At 41.7% G+C, this 21,658-nt stretch overlaps 1 protein-coding gene across 3 annotated transcripts in view; it reads right to left on the bottom strand.

Annotated features, from left to right (window-relative positions):
• ANKRD28 (ankyrin repeat domain 28) overlaps positions 1-21,658 on the bottom strand; it is a 200,592-nt gene that overhangs the window by 159,722 nt on the left and 19,212 nt on the right. Inside the window, exon 2 of one of the 3 annotated variants that reach the window (XM_074984526.1) lies at positions 3,659-3,775. The exons of the other annotated variants lie outside the window; for them this stretch is intronic. Within the exon in view, the coding sequence (XP_074840627.1) occupies positions 3,659-3,715 (57 nt within the window). The 5' untranslated portion in view covers positions 3,716-3,775. The remainder of the gene's footprint in view (positions 1-3,658; positions 3,776-21,658) is intronic. 3 annotated transcript variants of the gene reach the window in all.

Genomic DNA, 21,658 nt, shown 5'->3' with positions numbered 1-21,658 from the left:
GGGCTTGGGTGGCCATTTTGTAGTAGTTTGCCAAAATGGCAAAATACAAAGGGAAAGAGGAGAGGGACACATTATATGTTCTCAAGGCCATTTCACAAACATGGTGCTGTCCCTCTGGCCAGCTATATGTAGATCTACAAGAAGATATTGTAGACATCAATGGCATGAGTACTGTTCAACAAAACATGCCCCACGTGTTACTATGGCAAGACTGGAAAGGTTTTTAACGTTAATCAACATGCTGTTGGCATTAGAGCAAATAGACAAGTTAAGGGCAAGATTCTTGCCAAGAGAATTAATTTGAGTATTGAGCATATTAAGAATTCCTAGATATCTTGCAGAGCCTGATGAAATGTACCCTAGAATATTCAAGGAACTGAACAGGCATCTGAGTAATTAGCTATTATCTTTGAAAAGTCTTGGAAGACAGGAGAGATTTCAGAAGCTGGAAGAGAGCAAATACAGTGCCCATCTACAAAAACAACAACCCAAGCAATTGCAAACCACTCAGCTTAACTTCCAACCAGAAAAGATAATGGAGCAAATAATTAAGGAATCCATTTGCAAACATGTAGAATATATTAAGTAGTAGCCATTTGAACCAGGTTGACATGGACACAGGAACCAATAGTGTCAAACCAACCTGACAGCTTTCATTGACAAGGCAACAAGCCTTTTGGATGGGGGAGGCAGACTGGCAGATGTATCTTGTTTTTAGTAAAGCCTTTGCTATAGTCACATATGACCTTCTCATTAACAATCTACATAAATATAGCCTATCCAGAGCTACAACAAAGGTGCAGGGTAGATTAATTTAAATCAAGGCAATTATTGGTTTAAATTGCGACTTAAATCACCAAAGAAAATCATTGATATAAATCAAGTTACCAAAAGACTGATGTACATAGAGTGCACTTAATTTTGGATTAAGCCCCACCGAATTCATTGGCACTTTTTTTTGAGAGGGGGAGGAGGAGTGTACAAAGTGATTCCCTTGGAAAAACTGATAGGGGCTCTCAAACATCCAGAAGCTAGGATCGTTTTCTGTGGCAAAAGTGTGGGGAAATACAGGAAGCTCTGTGTGGGATGAATAATTCCCTCGCTTTTTCTTTTTAGTTCTCTCCACTATGCACCACATCAACACAGAATAAAAACTATCCTATCCAGCTTGTGTCTTACTTTGCATGCTACTTTTTAGTCTACAGAGAAACAGCAACTGAAAGTCCAGAACTTTCAAGAAGCAAGAGTTAGTAGTTATGCTGGACAGATGAGCGCCATTCATTTATTTTTGTGAGACTGTGTATTTAGATGTAGTATGTTTGTAATGAGATTTAGTTGTAACTTATTTTTAAATGAGAAATTTTGTATTTTATTGATTTTGTAATTGTTTTAAAAATCAGATTAATTTTTAAAAAATCATCACTTTTTTATCCACCGCGCACAGAGTGGGCATATAACTGGTTGGATAACCAATCCCAGAGAGAGTAGATATCAATTATTTACAATCATGCTGGAAGGGCATAACAAGTGGGGTACTTCAGGGATCAGTTCTGTTCAAGATCTTCAGTGATGATTTAGACAACAGCAGAGAGAACGTAGTTACAAAGGTTGGATGATACCAAGCTGGGAGGGGTTGCAGGTGTTTTGGATGATAGGATTATAATTCAACATGATCTGGACAAACCGGAGAAATGGTCTCAGGTAAACAGGATGAAATTCAATAAAGACAAATGCAAAGTACTCCACTTAGGAATACTGCAGACAAGGATCAGGGAGCGGAGGGGCTGCATCACAGTGGACCACAAGCTAAATTCGAGTCCATGGTGTAACTCTGTTGCAGAAGTGTTGTAAGAAAGAAATGAGAAGTGAGCTGCCACTCTACTTGCATTGTTTAGGCTTCAAATCAAGTATTGTGTCCAGTTCTGTGCACCATATTTCAGGAAAAGCTACAAAAATTCTTAAAGGTATAGAAAAAAGGACCCAGGAGGAAAGATTAAAAGAACTGGGGTAATTTAGTCTGGGAGAGTGACGTTTGAGAGGAGACATACAGCTTTTAAGAACTAAAAGGTTGTCTGTTGAGTACATATGATTTTCTAGATTTTATTTCAATACCAGATGAGTGTATTTTGTATGCCTAGATACCTCATCAAAAGTGAAGCCATTTTCTTTCCATATCCTGTAACTTCAGAGAGAATAAGTGGACTACAACCTGGCATCTGGATTCCTGATATGTATGAAAAGGAGATTGTTATTAGAATACCTTGCTATTCTAGCACATCATCTGAAAAATATGTGGGGGGATAAAGGAGGCTCACTTCCTTTACCATTCGCATAGAACTTCCTTACTGCTTCCTACCCCATAATCCAACTTTAACATATGAACAACCAGTGGAGAATGTCACCATATTTTCTGTACAGACTACCTACTGTCTCTCCTTTTGTCCGAAGGCAAATTCCAGCATTCATAGTGGGTGATAAATTCTTTAACCCTTACTGTGCCCACGTACTAATGAAGAACAAGGACCAATGGGGAATAGCAGATTTTTGCAGTTTGTAATAAACTTAACACTTTCTACTTTTAAGGGCTTTATATATATGTTAAACACTAATTAAATAAGATCTCATCTCACTGACAATTAACAGTTAGTATGTTAGTTCTAGAAGCTTTGAAAAAATAGTAGCAATTAAATGACACTATGCTCTTTTTTTCCTGAAAAATAGATAAGACATTCATTGGCAAACAAATCAATGAAGCCAATAATTTGGCAAGATTCAAAAATGAGCTAGATATGTATATATCTATGCAGAAAATTCAAAATTATAATTAATACTAATAAATATTATAAGGGTTATTAAACCATATGTAGGATTTTATCTCTAGTTATTAGTGATACTTTTAAATATAACAAATTCACAAAGAGATTTAATAAGGCAGGCAGATTATCCCACATCTACTATTACAGATACTTAAACATCCTGAGTATCTGGTACTGGTCTCTGTCAGAGACAGAACAGTGGATCACACGGATGTCTAATCAGACCTTGTCTGATAGTCTTGTATGAAACTGAAGGAAGAGGAAAACAGGAGAAATATAAAACTGAGGAGATTGTAGATAGAAAGATGATCCAAGGAATGTTTTCAAGTAAGATCTTAGAAGGTCTATTACTTAAATCAGGTTGGGGAACCTATTGCCCACAGGCCAAATCCAACCCCTGGAATTACTGTAAACCAGCCTGTGGTAAGAGTCAGGCATGTTTTTGGGGGGCTTCTCAGTTGGGAACTGTGTGCATATTTCATGCCAATTAGTCACAATCTGCAAAAACTCTCATATGAAACTGCACAAAATGAAGCAGATGTGTTTATTCATAACACATCCTCACCAAATACATAAAAGGAGCTGACTTGAAGTTATCAGGCCTATCTTCCCCCACTGCACTCTCAGTGGGCCAGCCAGTTTTCCTATGCCTAAAAGCTCCCCCTACTCCAGTGAAAAAAATCAATTTTTATTTAAATCAGTTTTCTTTAAAACTAAAAATACTAAGTTTCTCATTTTAAAATAGTTATAATTAAAATCACACCCATAACTGACTCCTGGATACCTTCTGACATTTATATGATGGTTATATCTTAGTTTTTCATTTTGAAAAATCTCATTACCTTAGCAAGACTATGAATCAGCAGTAAAACACAAAAAGGAGGTAGCCCTCCGCCCATCTTGGAAGTGATGGTCTGGGCTGCAGTGGATTATGCCAAGGTGACAGTAGTCTGATGAACCTGGTGGCATGAGTGGGGAAATGGGAGGTAGGTAAAACTTATCTAAGACTCCTATGTACACAGCACACTATCAAATACACTCAAAATGAAGAAATGGAAAGTGAAGAGCAGCAGCAGACCAGGCACTAAAGTTCAGAATAAATGAACTGAGATACATGAGTGATTGTACAGAAATCACTTACACGTATTTCTGCTATATTCTGGATTTCACATTGTTGTGAGCTATAGTAAACTATGTATTGAACATTTTGGTTGCTGCAAATTTCACTAAGCAAAACAAAGAATGTCATGCAACACAGATAATCTGCTGCCCCCTTCGGGAAGTAAAACAGAATTTCATGTAAGTAAACCTGGCAGATACATTCAGAAACTAAATTCAGCCACAAACAGAAAAAGCTGGTAATTCCAGGATTTACCACAAGCAGCTAAAGTTTAAATATTACAGTTTTGGTAACCCACCATCAAAACTAAGTTGTTTTTTTTTTTAATCTTCAACTAGTTTGACTATATTTTGGTGGCTTTTCATTTTAGTTTGCACTTATGTAACCTGAACAAAGATTTTGAAGTAAAATCCCTATCCAAAAATGCAATCCTATTTAATACTACCAGAGAGAAAGCTGTGCTAGTCTATATACTATCAAAACAAAAAAAGTCAAGTAGCACTTCAAACTCTCTTAGACAAAGAGTTAATGGGCACAAAACAGACATAACACTCCTGATCCACAAACCTGTCAGCCTGCATTTTAATGGAGTGGGCCATTCTGTTAATGGCTTAGAAGTCTGCGCCTTACTGAAGAGGAATTTTCACAACTGTCTGGAAAGAGAGGCTGCTGAACTCTTTTATATTCAAATTCGATACATTAACACATGGTTTGAACCATTACAGGGGCTCTTTTGCATACTTGGCTTAATCTAATTGTTGACACCCCCCCACCCTTCTGCCCCTCTACTCTCTGATTTGCTCATCTTGATCATTTTTTTCTGATTTGTCAACCCTGATTACTATTTTTGGTTCTAGTAACAGAGAGGAAGCCGTGCTAGTCTATACACTATCAAAACAAAAAGCTGTCAAGTAGCACTTTAAAGACTAGCAAAATAGTTTATTAGGTGAGCTTTCATGGGACAGACAAAAGCTCACCTAATAAGCTATTTTGGTAGTATCTAAAGTGCTACTTGACTGCTTTTTGTTTTGATATTTTTGGTTCTCTGTGCCTTAAATATTGAGTCTGTCCTCGTACGGCTATTGTCTGAAGAAGTGGGTCTGTCCCACGAAAGCTCACCTAATAAATTATTTTGTTAGTCTTTAAAGTGCTACTTGACTGCTTTTTTCTACTTAATACTGTTCTTAATGGGTATGCTTGTTTAAGGACAGCCTAATTTTCAGCTTCTGAACTCTGGCCTGATAAAGTATCATTACTACAAACCACAACTTAGTTTACATCCCCTATGCCTAACTCTCCATATAACCCTCTACCCCCGCTTGCACACTTTAAATATAATTTGTTTTCTCTCTCACAAACACACACAAATAATTTGTTCACTGAACATCCAGAAATGAGAATAACAAAACAGCATGGCTTTTGCCCTGAAGACCTGATCATATATATCTCACAGAACCGGAAGGGACCTCGACAGGTCATCCAGTCCACTCCCCTGCCCTCACAGCAGGACCAAGCACCATTTGTGGCATGTGTATATAAAATTTTTTGGGAAGAAGGGGCCTCTGGAAGACCCCCCGCGGGCCGCACTTCTACACAGCATTTTGGAGTCCGGAAGAATGGTCTTCCAGACTCCAAATCATGTGACCATATGCTAATGAGGAACAGGAAATTTGCATCCACACCTCATTAGCATATTTTGGGCCATGTACTACCATGCCACTTTCGAAGAAAGTGGCCTGTGTAGAAACAGCCTATGTGTGCAGAATAATTTCAGTCAGTTGCAGACTTTCTAGCAAATGGCTAAATCATTGTAATTGACACCTTGACTAAGTCTACACTACACCGATCTTTCAAAATCTCTCTTCTCATAATACTTCTTTTGAAAGATTGTATCCACACACAAAAAAGCTGATCAAAAAATTCAATCTGTTCTTTTGATAGATAGCATCCACACCGCCCATGCCCTTTCAAAAGGGCTGGCCAGGGATCAAAGCCTCCAGTGCCATGAGGACTGCTCTTTTGAAAAAAGGGCCCCTGGGGCATCTACACATATGTTCTTCCTGAAAGAATCTTCTGGAAAAAGGTGCTTTTCCTTATCTGGGAGAGGAAAAGGGCTGCCCGAAAAAGTGCTGCACTCTTTCGATATCAGATCAAAAGAAGCATATTTTGTGTGTAGAGGCTCCATAGGTCCTTCTGAAAAAGGCCCAGTTTTTTCTAAAGCACTTGCTAGTGTAGGTGCAGCCATTAAGATTGCTGTAATCATCCTCTGCATTTTCAGTCAACTACATGTCATTTCTCTCCCTTCCCATCCCCTCACACACAGGATGCCATACAAGCACTTCATTTACAAGTGTTTGCAGATTTTGCTCCAGACTCTGTCAGTAATCACGTTTCATAACCGTGAAGTAATATGGATACAGTGAACATTCTATATGTAGTCTAGTTTTAATTGTCAAGTACTGATGTAAGATTCCAAATATTTTTATTCAGGCACACATGTATTCTGCTAGCAGTAGCTATCCACTTTTTGATGGTGTCTTCATTGCAGTTGTCATTTTACAATAAGGGGGAAAATAGCAAAAATTGTTTACTAATTTGATGCCTACAAAATAATAACTTGTTTGACCTGTTTCTCAATTTTTGATGTTTACGATCAAAGAAGTCATCTGCTTTTCTGAAAGAGCTCTCTTCTTTTAAAGTGCTGTTCCAGCTCTTTACTGTCTCTCTCAAGTCAGTCTGTCTTAGCCTTTGAAACATTGTTTTTAAGTCTCTTGTTGAGCTGTCTGTATTTCTTCCACTCAAAACAATCTTTAGCTTTCAGATGCCCTGGATACTCTTCCTTTCTTTTTTTTGATAGGCTTTCAATCTCTAGTTTCACACTGTCTCTCATTCGCACACAGCTTTATCCCAAAAAACTTCTTTGCTTCCGCCTGCACTTGTTCTACTGTTGTGTCCTCTAGATCCAAGATGGGGACAAAATAGCAACCAATGATATTCCAGAAGTTCACTGTGGTATTTTCAAAGCTTCAACACTACAGGCCCCTGCCTTCCAATTTCAAATTTTAATGCATTAAGTCTGATTCTGACTGCAGTGGCCACTGCCAAACCAATCAAGTCTGATCAGGCTCGTATAGGACGTGTAGTTCAGTATGCTCATTTCCCAACACTGCGCTACAACATGAAGTTAACCATGTTCTTTGGTAGTACCTTCACTAGACATCCATGCTTCTTTATGATTTCTTCTGTGCTGACATGCTGTATTCATTACTTCAATTCTGTGCTATCAATAATCTATAACTTTGTTTATTTCTTAATCCTGTTCCTTCTGTCATCATGATGTTCTCCCTGTCCATAGCACTCCCTATCTCGGTACAGTAAACTCTTTCATATCTGGCAGCCGCAGGACTGGGAGGTTGTTGGATATTCAAATATTCTGAATAAGAGAGAGATATACCTAGCAATGCATAACGCTAAAGAAAAACAAGATTAAATATTGGGAAATAAAATGTATGCAGAGTACTTTATTTACCAACAACAGTAATATTGCCACTGTAAACTTATACTGTTTTTATTTGCATTTACTTTCATTATACTATACTTGTGGAAAATGCAACTAAAATTTACTTAGGGTTAAAATGCCAGTTATTTGAGAGTTCCAGAAGACAGAATGCTGGATATGAAAAAGTTTACTGTATTGAAGTGTTTCCTCATGAACAAGATCTTTACATAGGAGTCAGGAAATTTCTGCTTGAATTCCACTGCAAATTTGGTTTATGGTACTATCTTCTGCACTGTTGCAGGTTTATGTATTTCCATGATAGCCACAGCAGCACAAATGATTTTATAATATTTCATGGAAAGTTTATTCCACTTTTTAAAATAATTGAGTTATTTAAAATCATTTTAAATAAGTTTCCTTGTAAGAGTAGGACAGATGTAATCTTAGTCTCGACAATTCCTCTGTCCTATTGCTTTCCATGAATTTTAAAGGAGTGACTCCACAGACTTCTACTTCTGATTTATGAGTGCTATATATTTTGCAATGCAAGTCTAGAGAGTGTAAAGCCAGTATTATGTCATAACAAAATCATGTGTGATCACTTTAAAGAAAGTTAGTTTGTTCAAAATTATGTGTTACTAATTAAAAATAGCAGTACATACTTTTGTCACTTGGTGGCACTAAAACAAAACAAAACAAAAAAAACCCCAAGTATTTGCGAAAGAGGCCACAATATCGATTTGTGGATTCTGCAAAGGGCCAGTGGTGGCTACCCCTAAGGGATTCAAACCCACGTCTTGCCCATTCCAACACCGCAGCCAAACCAGTGGGCTACAGACAGAATCCCCCATAACATAAAGATAATTGGTAAGAAATCTTTCTAGCCATAGTACAAACATTAACATATAGATCATGGTTTCCAAAACTGGGGGGGGGGGAGCATGAAGAAATTCCGGGGGGGGGGGCACAAGGCAACACAGGCCCCTCCCCAATCATTCCCCCCCAACCTTTGCTTCTGGCACTCAACCCCTGCCATTTTGTGTGGGTGACCCCATGCAGCCTCTATAAAAAGTGGACAGCTGGTGAAGACCCCCATGCAAAGGTGAGTGACTGTGGGCTGGGGAGGGGGACGGATGGGGTTAGATGGAGAGCTGGGGATGTTAATGGCTGTTAAACCGATTAAATTAAGTCCTATTGTTTCAGCACAGCAGGGCACTAAGAGCTATCCCCACCATGCTCTATGTGTGGGGAGCTACACAGTTGCAGTGAAGAGGAGGTAGCAGAGGAGCAGCAGAGGGCAGCAGCACTCGGAATTCCTGTGCAAGGTAAGTGAATAGTGGTTTGGGAGGGCAGGTAAATTGGGGGGGGGGCGAGGAGTGGTTTGAGGCTGTGACAGGGGTTAAAGCCTGGGGTCATCTTGGGGATGCAGGGGGGCAGGGTTGTGGCTGGGGGCTCTGGGGGTTAAGGGTGGGGGGCTTGTGTATTTCTTTACAGTATGATATATTAATTGAACTATGATGCTTGAAAAATGTGCATGTGGAGAAAATCAGATCCTCCTATTTTATTACCAAGTGACTTATCTGATGTTTTATGTTGCAGTTAAGCCTGTGGGGGCACAGTTTGGGGCTGCGTGGGGTTACAACTGGGGGTGGTGGGGTGGGTTTGCAGCTGCGAAGGGTTTAAGCCTGGGGACAGGTCTGGGGCTGAAGGGTTAAGCCTGGAGGGAGGGTGGGGGGTTGGGTCTATTTTGTGTTCAGCCCCAAGAACATGTAAAAAAACTTCCCATGTGGCTCCCACTGATAAAAGGTTGGCCACCCCTACCCTTGACCTTTGGCATCCCAGTGATCTCAGCTGAACAGCAGCTTTAAAGTTTCAAATGTTATTGGATATAGTTGGGGTTGATCCTACTTTGAGGAGGGTAACTGGTCTCTTCCAACCTTAATCTTTAGTGATCCTATGAAGAGTAGTAATCTGAGGCAGAAAGGGGAGAAGTGACAGGTCCCAAATCTGAAGTCTGGTATTGAAGTAATAATTCATATGATTTTCAGATTTTTTTTTTCCCTCCAAGTGCTTTGCTGAAGCAGTGAACTTCAACAAAATCTGATAGGAACATCAAAATCAGAATATATATCTAGTCAACACATTATATAAACCATCCTTTTATAATTTCTTCAAGGGATACATTTGTACATAAAACAAAACTTTTACTAACTACTGAGGATGATGGAGCAAAAGCTTAACCCAGTTGCTCTTGGGCCATAAAACCTGCTCAGGAAGACCAGGTATCAGTTTTGTTTTTTTGTTTTTTTTGGGTGGGGGGGGGGGAGGGCGGGCATCAACATTCCCTGCATAACTGGGATTGTCCAGTAATTCAATATAGAACTTTCCCGGAGGAGAGAACTGAGTTATGAGACCAGGATGAAGTAGAGACTCATCAATATCTTCTCTTCTGATCTACCCAGAGTGAATCCTGGTTAACAGTGCAAAAGGTCCACCCCCAGTTCTACAGTATTATATTAATGACAAATACTGGAATGGTAAAACCTACTGAATTCAGATATTACATGCAATAAATTACTACTCTTCATTTGTTTGCTGTGGAAATTGCTATCTTCTGACATCAAAATATACTCAGATACACAACTGACTGGGAAGGGGGGGAAAGAGCTTGGACTTGCACAGAGAATGCATTTACCACATAGTCTAAACAACAAATTGCACTCCCCATTTTTGCACCTTGGAAATCAAGAAAAGCTCTTAAGGGCTGCCTTGGGTTTGAAAGAGGGGGCAAGGGGAAGACTTAGCAAGATAGTGAACCAGCTCCCATGGGCCACCAGGCAAGTCCTGTTCAGGAGTAGCAAACAAGTTTAGGCAGACTATGCTTGCACACTACCCAAGATGGTCCCCACAAAAATGGCCAAAACCATTAGTACACCAGAAACTGTTAATTCTGGAAGCTGGTTCATCAAGGTAGGATAATGAAAAGCTGACGAAATGAGAGTAGTCTACTGAACAAGTGGAAATAGTACAGTACAGCAGCTTCCAGAAAAGAACATTTCCAATTAAAGCTACACCCTTCCAAAGCTGGAAAAAAACCCATGATTATGCTACAGGTATGGGCAAATCACTTTACAAACTGGGAAATTTCTAATGTGGAGATTATTAGGAGACCATTTGAGTAGATGCACGCAAAGCCTGATACTCCCATATAATGTCTAGAAACGTGGGGAGCAGAGGATTTTGAAGGTTATATCTTTCAGTATTTATACTGTAAGATAAATATGCATTGCCAATATTTATTCAGACTAAATCTGAGGTAGCTTTACAGAAAAATTAATAGTTACAAATATGAAAAACACCCAGCAGCATTATACACTAATGTCCACAATTAAAGAAAAAAAAAAGTACAATGGGAAGTCCTGTGGCACCTTACACGCTAACAGATTTTTTGGAGCATAAGCTTTCGTGGGCAAAGTGGGTCTTGTTAGTCTATAAGGTGTCACATGACTTCTTGTTTTTGCAGATACAGACTAACATGGCTACCCCTCTGATACAAAGATAAAAAGGGACATTACAGTAAACTTACTTTTTGGTACTTTTCAGGACCCCTGATATCCAGCAATTTAGACTTCATTTATGAGATAACACTGCTGGAGTATGAAGCTGGCTTTTAGTATTATTGGCAAATAATAACTAACTCTAGACAAAGTACTGAGAAATCTCTTTTATAATTGCTAAGAATAAAATTGGCTAATGCTATCAACAGTTCAGCAATCATCAGCATTTACATTCCTTTTATTTTGATTTTAGAAAGGGACATTGGGTAGGATGTGGCAGAGAAGAACACTAAAGTTGTCAAGGAGTCCTGGACATCCTTTTCTTCCCATAATGCTAAAGGAGAGGCAGTGAGAAAGTTATGGCCTGAGAAGTTTGATATCTCTTGGCTTAGACCCAACCAAAACTGTTGCAGAGAGCATATAAAGGGTTCATAATGTAAATAAAGAGTGACAGAGGAAAGAAAGGCACAAAAAGATGGTGTGATTAGGACAAGGTCAGACAGGTGTTCAGCAGCAGAACCAGGAACAGAATTCAAGTCTCCTGATGCCCCAGTCTCATACCATATTCACGAGATCATGTTAACGTGCCAACACAGTATGAAAACCAGTTACCCCCTGGCTACAGATCAAGAACAGTATTTCTTGTCCTACCATTAATGGCCATGGAAAACAACTGATCACTTTTTTTATAAGCCTTAACGTTTATGAAGACTTGTCCCACCCCAGCTCTCTCCCTTAAAAATCAACATAACCAATTCTGTCAACTTTTCCTTGTAGATTATTTTTCAAACCTCTCACGGTTGTGTTCTCTCCTTTGCAATCTCTATGATTTGTTCACTGCTTTCTTCATGTGTGGTGACTAAAACTGGACAGGATAAAGCTGAAGCCTCCGCAATGTCAAGAAGAGCAGAACCACTGCCCTCTAAATCTTACACACAGCACTCCCATTGGAACATCGCAGAATTACATTTGCACTTTTGAAACTATACTTCAAGACCTTTTTCTGTTGCCCCGGGCAAACTCCAATTGTGCATGTGTGTTTGTGTGTGCATGCATGCACGCACATTTGATTTTTGCTGGATTTCTCTCCTCCATTTTGAATTAACGGCTGCAGGGTTATGGGGTCCCCCTGCCCCTCTTCCCCTCAAGTGAGATGTTTGCTGAATATCTTTACCTTTCAACATTTAGAACTGTGATGACACGGAATTCTGACTCTGGGGGCAGGTCACTTTTAAACAGAAAATTCACATTGAAGAAAGCTGCCCTACAATTTAAATATTGAAGGTTAACCCCTTGTTGCCTTCTGTTGAAAAAAAAAAAAAAAACCACATGCACAATTTAAAATAAAACAAAACAGCAGAAATGTAACACTTTAAAGACTAACAAAATTATTTATTCGGTGATGAGCTTGATGAAGTGCATCTGTCCCATGAAAGCTCATCACCGAATAAATCATTTTGCTAGTCTTTAAAGTGCTACATTTCTGCTGTTTTGTTTTGCTGGAGTACAGACTAACATGGCTCTCTCTGTTACAATTTAAAATAAAGGTCAGCTAAAAGTGCATGAGTTATGAAAATATATTTTCCTCTTTCTTTACAGAACTCAAGGGCTACTGGCATGCACTTACAGTGCTAAATATCCAGTCTAGAAAACACAAGTGTAAATGATGCATACCATCTGTACTCACTTTCACAATACAGCCTGGCAGATAGTTGGAACTGAACACAAAGCAACATGATAGTCCCTTTGAACCATCAAGCATGCAGAGGGAAAGGGAGTGTTGCAATTAACAAGTAAGACCTTTCTTTATTAAGACTGTTAATGACCGTTAATATTAATGTAAAAGCCGCAGACCTTATAACAGAAGGGGCAGGTGTTGGTAGCTATTAGAGATGCCCTGGGCTGTTTTTGACACTCTTTTCTTCTTTCTCTCTCCTCCTCTGCACTGAGGTGGGACCTCTCATACTGCCCCACCCCCTCACAGATTACCGCTTTCCAATGGGGACAGTCGTGGGCAAGGTTCTCCAAGTGTCCATACCAATGGTGCACTTTTTTCGTATGTGCCTTCAGCATGTCCTTATATTGCTTCCACTATAGGACATGCTGCATGAACAATAATCAATGTGAGAGACGAAAGCCCCAAGTTGTTCTAGTCCTAGTAAAAGTTATATCTGAAATAGTACAGAAAAAAATACATTTTGGAGTCGAACCAATGAACCCTTGTTGACTGCTAGAAGCCACGCCCTTCAAATCAGAGTTGCAAAGTTCTGAATCATTTACAGTATGCTACAAAATCTAAACAAGAAAAAAAATGATTTTTCTCAACTGGCTTTGTAGATGTACCCCAACTGTAACAATGAGCATGTGATCTAACAAACTTTAATTGAGCCAATGGAGATAACAATAGTAATGAAGTAGTGGCATGAGCCAAGCTGAAAAGAACCTGACAAGAACCATGGGCTTGAATACTTATGTCTCTTCATTATTTCTAGCCAGATAGCTTCACCACAATTACACTTGTATTTATACTGTGAAGATGTATCCTTCAGCACAGTACAGTACATACCTTTGAGTTTAATCTTTGTTCTCTTCCTAATTCCTAAATAACCTTGAACAAGACATCTCACTTCTGGATGCTTCAGTTTCATCATCTGTAAACCAAGGATACCTATGCCCACCTTGTCAGGATTGTTGTGGGGTTATTTTACATTTGCACCCAACTTTGAGAAAAAAGTGTTAGTAGTATAAATGTTATCAGTTTAAACTAAATATCACTGAAGATTTTGTGCAGGCAATTATCTCACACTTGTGTAAGTATATCAACACTGCTTGAAATGACATTAGAAATGAGTTCTGATGAACAGATTATAGTTTATTCATGTTTAGAATTTTTGTTTCTCTCACTATTCCACTAAGTGTATTAATAGTACTCAGATTCCATGGTGATGGGTACTCTCTAATAAACCAGATTAGCGACTAAAACTGCAATAAGAGTATTTTGCAACAAAAAATATTTAAGAGTCATTATACGCCATAGTAGCCTGATTTTATATATACATTCATCCCACATTTAATGAGTACTTTACTTATGACTACTTGCTAAAACGAGAAACATATATACCTCCCTCTATTCACTATATGAGTGAACTTCCCTCCCGCTTACATGAGCGGGGTCCTTGGCCGGGGAACAGGGAGACCTGCAGCCCTACGGCTAGCTCAGCTCCAGCCGTGGGGTCCCTGGCTGGGGGTGGGGAGACCTGCAGCTGGAGCCTTCTCTCTCCCTTTCCTCAGACATGCAGCTGTCTGACAGCCCTTAGGCTGGGGGAAGAGAGGGAGAAGGCTCTTAGCCTGGTTCCCTCCCCTGCAATGTCAAGAATGTGAAACTGACCGGCCATGAGCTGATCAGTTTCCTGGCCCTGCAAGCCATGGGGAGACTGGAATCAGCCTGCCCCTGGTTCCTACCTCCCCTCACTCTGGGAGCCAGGAAACTGACCAGCCCTGGTGGTTCCTGGCTCCCCTCCCCTTGCAGGAAAATTCAAGTTTTGCAGGGGTTGCAGGAACAACCCCTGGGTAACTCCAGGGTTTACTGTATTAGACTCCCCAACCACCTCACAGACCTCAGTCTCAGCCAGGTTTTAACTGTCCCCCATGGTCCCAAACTGCCTCCAGCCTTAAACCTGCCCAGCAGCCACAAACCATCCCAGCTTTACACCCCCCCCACCCGGCAGCCCCAAACCACCCCCAGCTTTACACCCCCCCAGCAGCCTCAAACCTCCCACAGCATTAGACTTTCCCTGCAGCCCCAAACTTCCTCCAGTCTTATACCCCCTCCCTCCTGCATCCCTCAAGGGCCCCAGCCTTAGCCACTCCTCCTCCTCCCACAGCCTCTTCACCAGGGCTGCTATGCTGGGCGGCTCCCCCAGCCCTCCTGCTCCCAGCAATTAACTCAAGTGTTAATGTTTCAGCACCAAGGCATAAGGTAATTGCTACAGCTAGTGATAGAGACAGCTGCCATCTCCAGCAGTTATTGCTATTGACAGATATCTGCCAGAGGCAGCAGTATTAAGAAATTGCAAATGGCTTCTCTAACAGCCACATGCAGCTGGAAACTGCCCAACTGGCAACCTTTAACAAATCTAATGGGACCTATTGTTTGGGTCCCAACCCATAGGCTGGAAATCCCTGCTCTATCTTACATACACTACATCCTATTTCTGGTGCCAAACTGTTCAAATACATCAGAAAAGTACCTGAACTCAACTGGCTTATGTCAAGTTATAAGCACTTGGAACGAATTGGAGACTTCTTCGTGTATTTTAATGGGAATTTAGTGTCGCTCTTAAGAGTTTTCGTCTATGAGCAGAAATTTGGGAACCAACTGTGCTCATATAGCAAGGGATGAGTGTATATATAAAGTTAAAAGGCTCTATGTTATGTTACCTTTTTGCTCATTGTAATCCAGGTCGGGGTGGACAAAAGTAGGGAGCACAAAATTTTGTAAGAGGTGCAAAGCGTGACTGGCCCTCCTCCCCAGCAGTCTCCATTGCCTTCCTTGCAGCCATTCTGCTCCTGTTATGCTGACCTCTGCAGAGAGCTGTCTCCTGACCTCCCCCCTCCCCCGACCTGACGCAGCAGCGCAGGCTGGGAGTCTCGCCTAAAAGGAGTAGTAACAGAGAGTAAGCCGTGCTAGTCTATACATTATCAAAACAAAAAGCAGTCAAGTAGCACTTTAAAGACTAGCAAAATAGTTTATTAGGTGAGCTTTCGTGGGACAGACCCACTTCTTCAGACCATGATGGCCACATGATGGTCTGAAGAAGTGGGTCTGTCCCACGAAAGCTCACCTAATAAACTATTTTGCTAGTCTTTAAAGTGCTACTTGACTGCTTTTTGTTCCAAAAGGAGTGTGTGGCCTTGTGGCAGGATAGCAGCTTGATTAATGACCCTCCTGCTCCTGCCGGGAAGTGAGCAGAGGAGGCGTGTTCAGGTGAACTCAGGCTGATGTTCCCAGTGCACACAGCCTACCCCATGCCTCACAAAAGCGTCTGCCTGCAGCTGTCAACAGGAGAGGATAGGTTAGAATGTAGTTAGAGAAGCAGGAAGGCTTCATACTCTATGCAGACTAGAGAGCTCGGCTCCCAGGCCAGAAGGGAAGGGACGGGCACCTGCCAGCTGCTCACTCCCCAGCTCCCAGGAGGTAGGGCCAGAAATAGAAGTCCCCCCTCAGGAGCCTGCTAAGTTCTCCCGGGCACTGGCTGTGGGCTCGAGCTCCCTGAGGGGCTGTGCTTTACAAATGCTAATTCTATTTTATAAAAGTCACATTCAGACTTAATTCCTTCAGGCACCCTGCCCTGGCCTTGCTTCGAAGATTCTGAGAATTTGATATAAAGACAGATGAATATAGTTTGTTTAAAGTTTCATGACTGTGGAGAACCCCATACAGTGAGAAGCAGTGCAAGTTACAAAACTAGCACAATTACTATCAACCTCCTTCTGTTTAATGCCAGGGTCAGAGAAATAATCCTGTGTCCCCAAATGATTTAAAAAAAAAAAAAAGTCACAGAATCATAGAATCCTAAGACTGGAAGGACCTCAAGAGGCCATCGAGTCCAGCCCCCTGCCCCAATGGCAGGACCAAGTACTGTCTAAACCATCCCTGAGAGACATCTACCTAACCTGTTCTTAAATATCTCCAGCGATGGAGATTCTACAACCTCCCTTGGCAATTTATTCCACTGTTTGACCACCCTGACACTTAGGAACTTTATCCTACTATAAAAGGAAATTTATAAAAGGTTTTGCTGGTCTCTCTTCCTTGAATGACTAAAAGTAAAAGCCAAGTTTTCAAAAGAGAAAGTGGCACTCAGAAAACTCATTTGTCTGCTGCCTCCCTGCCTTGCCTCCGCAGTCTCCACTGCTGAGGGAGCACAGTGCATCACTTCCGGAGACCACTGCTCGCTTCCAGGGCAATGGGGAGAAGTAGGGAGAGATGCACCTGCTAATTGCAGGGACAAAAAGTGGGACAGGATGTAAAAAGTTTGCTCACCCCCCTCGAGGTAACAGAAAGCAATTTGAGACAATACAAAGCAAGTCCACGTTATTTTACTTTCTCCTCAGTAAGAACTGACTTTAGAGGGCATCATGGAGGAACATTCAGAACTTTGTCTACTCCCAAACCCTATGAAACAAAGTCCTTCTTGCTTTTCAATATTTACTAAAATTATGCTCTCAATTCCTCTCATCTCTTTATTAAGAGCCCCTTTGAGTAATTCCGGCTATGTTTGTAAGTATCCGTACTACTACTAATGTGGAAAAAATATTTAATACTAGTACAGTAAAAGTAAGTATATAGAGAAAAGGACACCTGTGAACAAATTTGACAAGCAAACTATATTTGGTTCTTGATAATCACCACTCGGCTAGGACCATAAATTTTCACAGCTTTAAAAATCAGCTTTTAATTAAGTATTGTACTTTATACCAGAAATCCAAGGAAATGGTAGCAAATTAAACTCAAATACACAGTCAACGCTTGATTATCCAGTATCCATGAGGATCGGGGTTGCTGGATAATCAAATTTTCTGGTTAGTTGAGTGGGTTCGCTGGTCTTACTGCCACCAGCCCCAGCCAGAGTGCTGGTTAACAATGTGTGCTGGAAAACACGGCTATTATTGTACATGCACAATGTTAAAGGCACGCTGTCAGCATGGAAAAGAGTCTATCTAAAGATCTGGTATTCATTATACTTGAAAATAACTAAAAAATTACTAGAGAAACACCCACAAATTACTTTTCTGTATTTTTTTCAATTTCACTATTTTTTGTTTTGCACTAACATGAGGACACCATTTACAAAATACTCTGACATGCACCAATTCATGCTCTCCCATATATATTCTGTAACAGCATATTTACCAGTCGTATAGTCACTGCTTATGTTCAATTTGTGCGCTATAAGAGCATTTACCTTCACAGAATTAAGGAGAGACAGAAGCAGTGAAGAATGGTGATCACAGTAACTCAGATAATCTCCTTAAGTATCCAGAACATTTCACAATGCACCCAAGTAACAGCCACAAGAGGAGAGAGGGAACAGGAAGAGCTGACGCTCACTCCCTAGGGTCAGGAAGCAACTGAAAACAGGGAAAAACCCTTGCACAGGACTATGAAATAATGGACTATCCAGTGGAGTATTTCTAAAACATACTTACTGCTTCTGAACAGTCCTGTAAGTAGAAACATATAGGAGGAAAAAAGCAGAAGAGAATGAGTCCACACCATCCATGGATTCATTCTCTTCCTAGCCTACACTCCTGTCCCACCCAGGTCCCCATCGCCCATGGGCAAGGGGTGAGGATCTGGGCAGGACAGAGGATGCAGGGAAGCTAGAAGTAGCAGGAGTCATTGATTCATTTCCCGGCTTTGGTAACAGCTCCTCACTAAAAGAACCTTTGTAGGCTTCCAAAGGTAGAGGTTGCTAATTCAGGATGATTTGCCAAATAGGGCGACTTCCTCCTACATTCCATATCACTATATCACTGGTTCTTAAACTTTTTGGACCATGGCTCACCCAGCTAAATGCAAAACTTCCTACAGACCACCAGCCAATCACCCATTAGGACAGAATGCATTTTCTTATATCTAAATACCCTAAATACTAAATTATTCATATTAGGCAACTAGAGAATAAAAAGTAAATATGCAGCTATAACATAAGGGGAACATATATTTAGATCTTATTGCATATATCATGTTAGTTTATCGAACTTCATTTTAAATAAAGTTAAATATTAATTTACATTCAAACAAAAGGTTTTAACATTGCCTTTATTTATAAAAAAGGTTGGAAACATTTTTTGGGTCGGTGAGGGGTGGGTCATGGACCTGCAGAAAAATCAGTCAGGGACCACACAAAGATGAGAAGCAAACAAACCAAAAAAAACCCACACCAATACTTGATGAAGTGGCCCTGAGACACCTTACTTCCCTTGTGCTCCAGCACTACAGGGCATGGAGCGTGAAGGAGGACCAAAGTTCAGGGCTTCCCACAGGCCAGATTATGTCTTCTGAGCCGTGTCTACACGTGCATGCTACTTCGAAGTAGCGGCACTAACTTCGAAATAGCACCCATCACGGCTACACGCGCCGGGCGCTATTTCGAAGTTAACTTCGACGTTAGGCGGAGAGACGTCGAAGTTGCTAACCCCATGAGGGGATAGGACTAGCGCCCTACTTCGACGTTCAACGTCGAAGTAGAGACCGTGTAGTCGTTGCGCATCCCGCAACTTCGAAATAGCGGGGTCCGCCATGGCGGCCATCAGCTGAGGGGTTGAGAGATGCTCTCTCTCCAGCCCCTGAGGGGCTCTATGGTCACCGTGGGCAGCAGCCCTTAGCCCAGGGCTTCTGGCTGCTGTTGCGGCAGCTGGGGATCCATGCTGCAGGCACAGGGTCTGCAACCAGTTGTCGGCTCTGTGGATCTTGTGTTGTTTAGTGCAACTGTGTCTGGGAGGGGCCCTTTAAGGGAGCGGCTTGCTGTTGAGTCCGCCCTGTGACCCTGTCTGCAGCTGTGCCTGGCACCCTTATTTCGATGTGTGCTACTTTGGCATGTAGATGTTCCCTCGCAGCGCCTATTTCGATGTGGTGCCGCGCAACGTCGAAGTTGAACATCGACGTTGCCAGCCCTGGAGGACGTGTAGACGTTGCTACATCGAAATAAGCTATTTCGATGTTGGCTTCACGTGTAGACATAGCCCTGGTGTCCCAGGCCTAGTAGCTTTTGTGGACTCCCTAGGCTATGGGGTAGGGCCAAAAATGAGGGATGTGTTGGGGGGAGTTGCTGGGGAGCAGAATAAGTGGTGTCCGTTCTCAGCAGGTGGAGGGGTGCAAGAAGTGGCAATGGGGCAAGGTATGGGTGAGAGATAGGGTAAGGGTGGAGGTCTCTGAAGCAACTGACCAGAGGCTGTGCGCAACTTGACCTGCTGCTCACAAACAGGGAAGAACGAGTAGGAGAAATAGAAGTGGGTGGAAACCTGGGCTGCAGCAACCATGAGATCATAGATTTCAGGATTCAGACAAAAGGAAGAAAGGTGAGCAGTAACATACAGACCCTTGATTTCAGGACAGCAGACTTCAACTCCCTGAGAGAACAGATGAGCAGGATCCCTTGGGAAACGAAGATGAAGGGGAAAAGAGTTGAAGAGAACTGGCAGTATTTTAAAGAAGAAATCTTACTGAAGGCACAGGAGCAAACCATCCCACTGCCTAGCAAGAAATACAAACATGGTAGGCAACCAGCTTGGCTTAACAGGGAAATCCTTAGTCAGCTTAAATTCAAAAAGGATGTGTACAAGAAATGGAAACGAGGACAGTCGACTAAGGAGAAGTATAAACATATGGCTGGAGAATGCCGGGCAGTAATCAGGAAAGCGAAAGCACAACTGGAGCTGCAGCTGGCAAGGGATGTGAAGAGTAACAAGAAGGGTTTCTACAGGCATGTTAACAATAAATGGGTTATCAGAGAAGGTATGGGGCCATTACCGGATGAGAGAGGTAACCTAGTGACAGATGATGTAGGAAAAGCTGCACTACTCAATGCTTTTATTGCCTCTATCTTCACAGACAAAGTCAACTCCCACATGACAGTCCTAAACACTGCAATATGGGAAGGTGGGTGGCAGCCATTGGTGGGGAAGGAACAAGTTCTGAGCTATCTAGTAAAACTAGATGTACACAAATCCATGGGTCTGGATTTAATGAACCCCAGGGTACTGAGGGAATTGGCAGATGTCATTGCTGAACCTTTGGCCATTATCTTTGAAGACTCAGGGAGATCGGGAGAAATCCCAGATGACTGGAAAAAGGCAACAATAGTGCCCATCTTTAAAAAAGGAAAGAAGGACAATCCAGGGAACTATAGACCAGTCAGCCTTACTTCAGTTCCTGGGAAAATAATGGAGGGGATCCTCAAAGAATCCATTTTGGAGCATCTGGAAGAGGGGTAGTGATCAAAAGTAGCCAACATCGATTCACCAGGGGCAAGTCCTGTCAGACCAATCTGATTAGCTTCTGTGACAAGGTAACAGGCTCTGTGGACATGGGGAAGTCAGTGAATGTGAAATACCTTGACTTCAACAAAGCTTCTGATACAGTCTCCCACAACATTCTTGCCCATAAATTAAGGAAATATGGATTGGACTCTTGGACTCTTTGGAATTCCATCCTTGGATGGAAAGCTGGCTTGATAGTTGGGCCCAATGGGTAGTGGTCAATGGCTTAATATCTGTATGGTGGTCAGCTTCAAGCGGAGTGCCGCAAGGCTCGGTTCTGGGGCCAGTGTTGTTCAACATCTTTATTAATATGACCTGGATGAGGGACTGGATTGTACCCTCTGCAAGTTTGCAGATGACACAAAACTAGGGGGAGAGGTAGATACGTTGGAGGGTCGAGAGAGAATCCAGAGTGACCTGGATAAAGTGGAGGACTGGGCCAAAATAACTCTGATGAGGTTCAACAAGGAGAAGTGTAGAGTCCTGCACCTGGGACAAAAGAATCCCAAGCATTGCTATAGGCTGGGGATTGACAGGCTCAGCAGCAGTACGACAGAAAGGGACCTAAGGCTTATGGCGGATGAAAGACTGGGTATGTTTAAATAGTGTGCCCTTGTAG

The sequence above is a fragment of the Carettochelys insculpta genome, chromosome 2 (genome assembly GCF_033958435.1).
Source record: "Carettochelys insculpta isolate YL-2023 chromosome 2, ASM3395843v1, whole genome shotgun sequence".
Classification (NCBI taxonomy): domain Eukaryota; kingdom Metazoa; phylum Chordata; order Testudines; family Carettochelyidae; genus Carettochelys; species Carettochelys insculpta.
The sequence above is the reverse complement of the archived record's forward strand: the minus strand, read 5'-3'. Positions and strand labels throughout refer to the sequence as shown.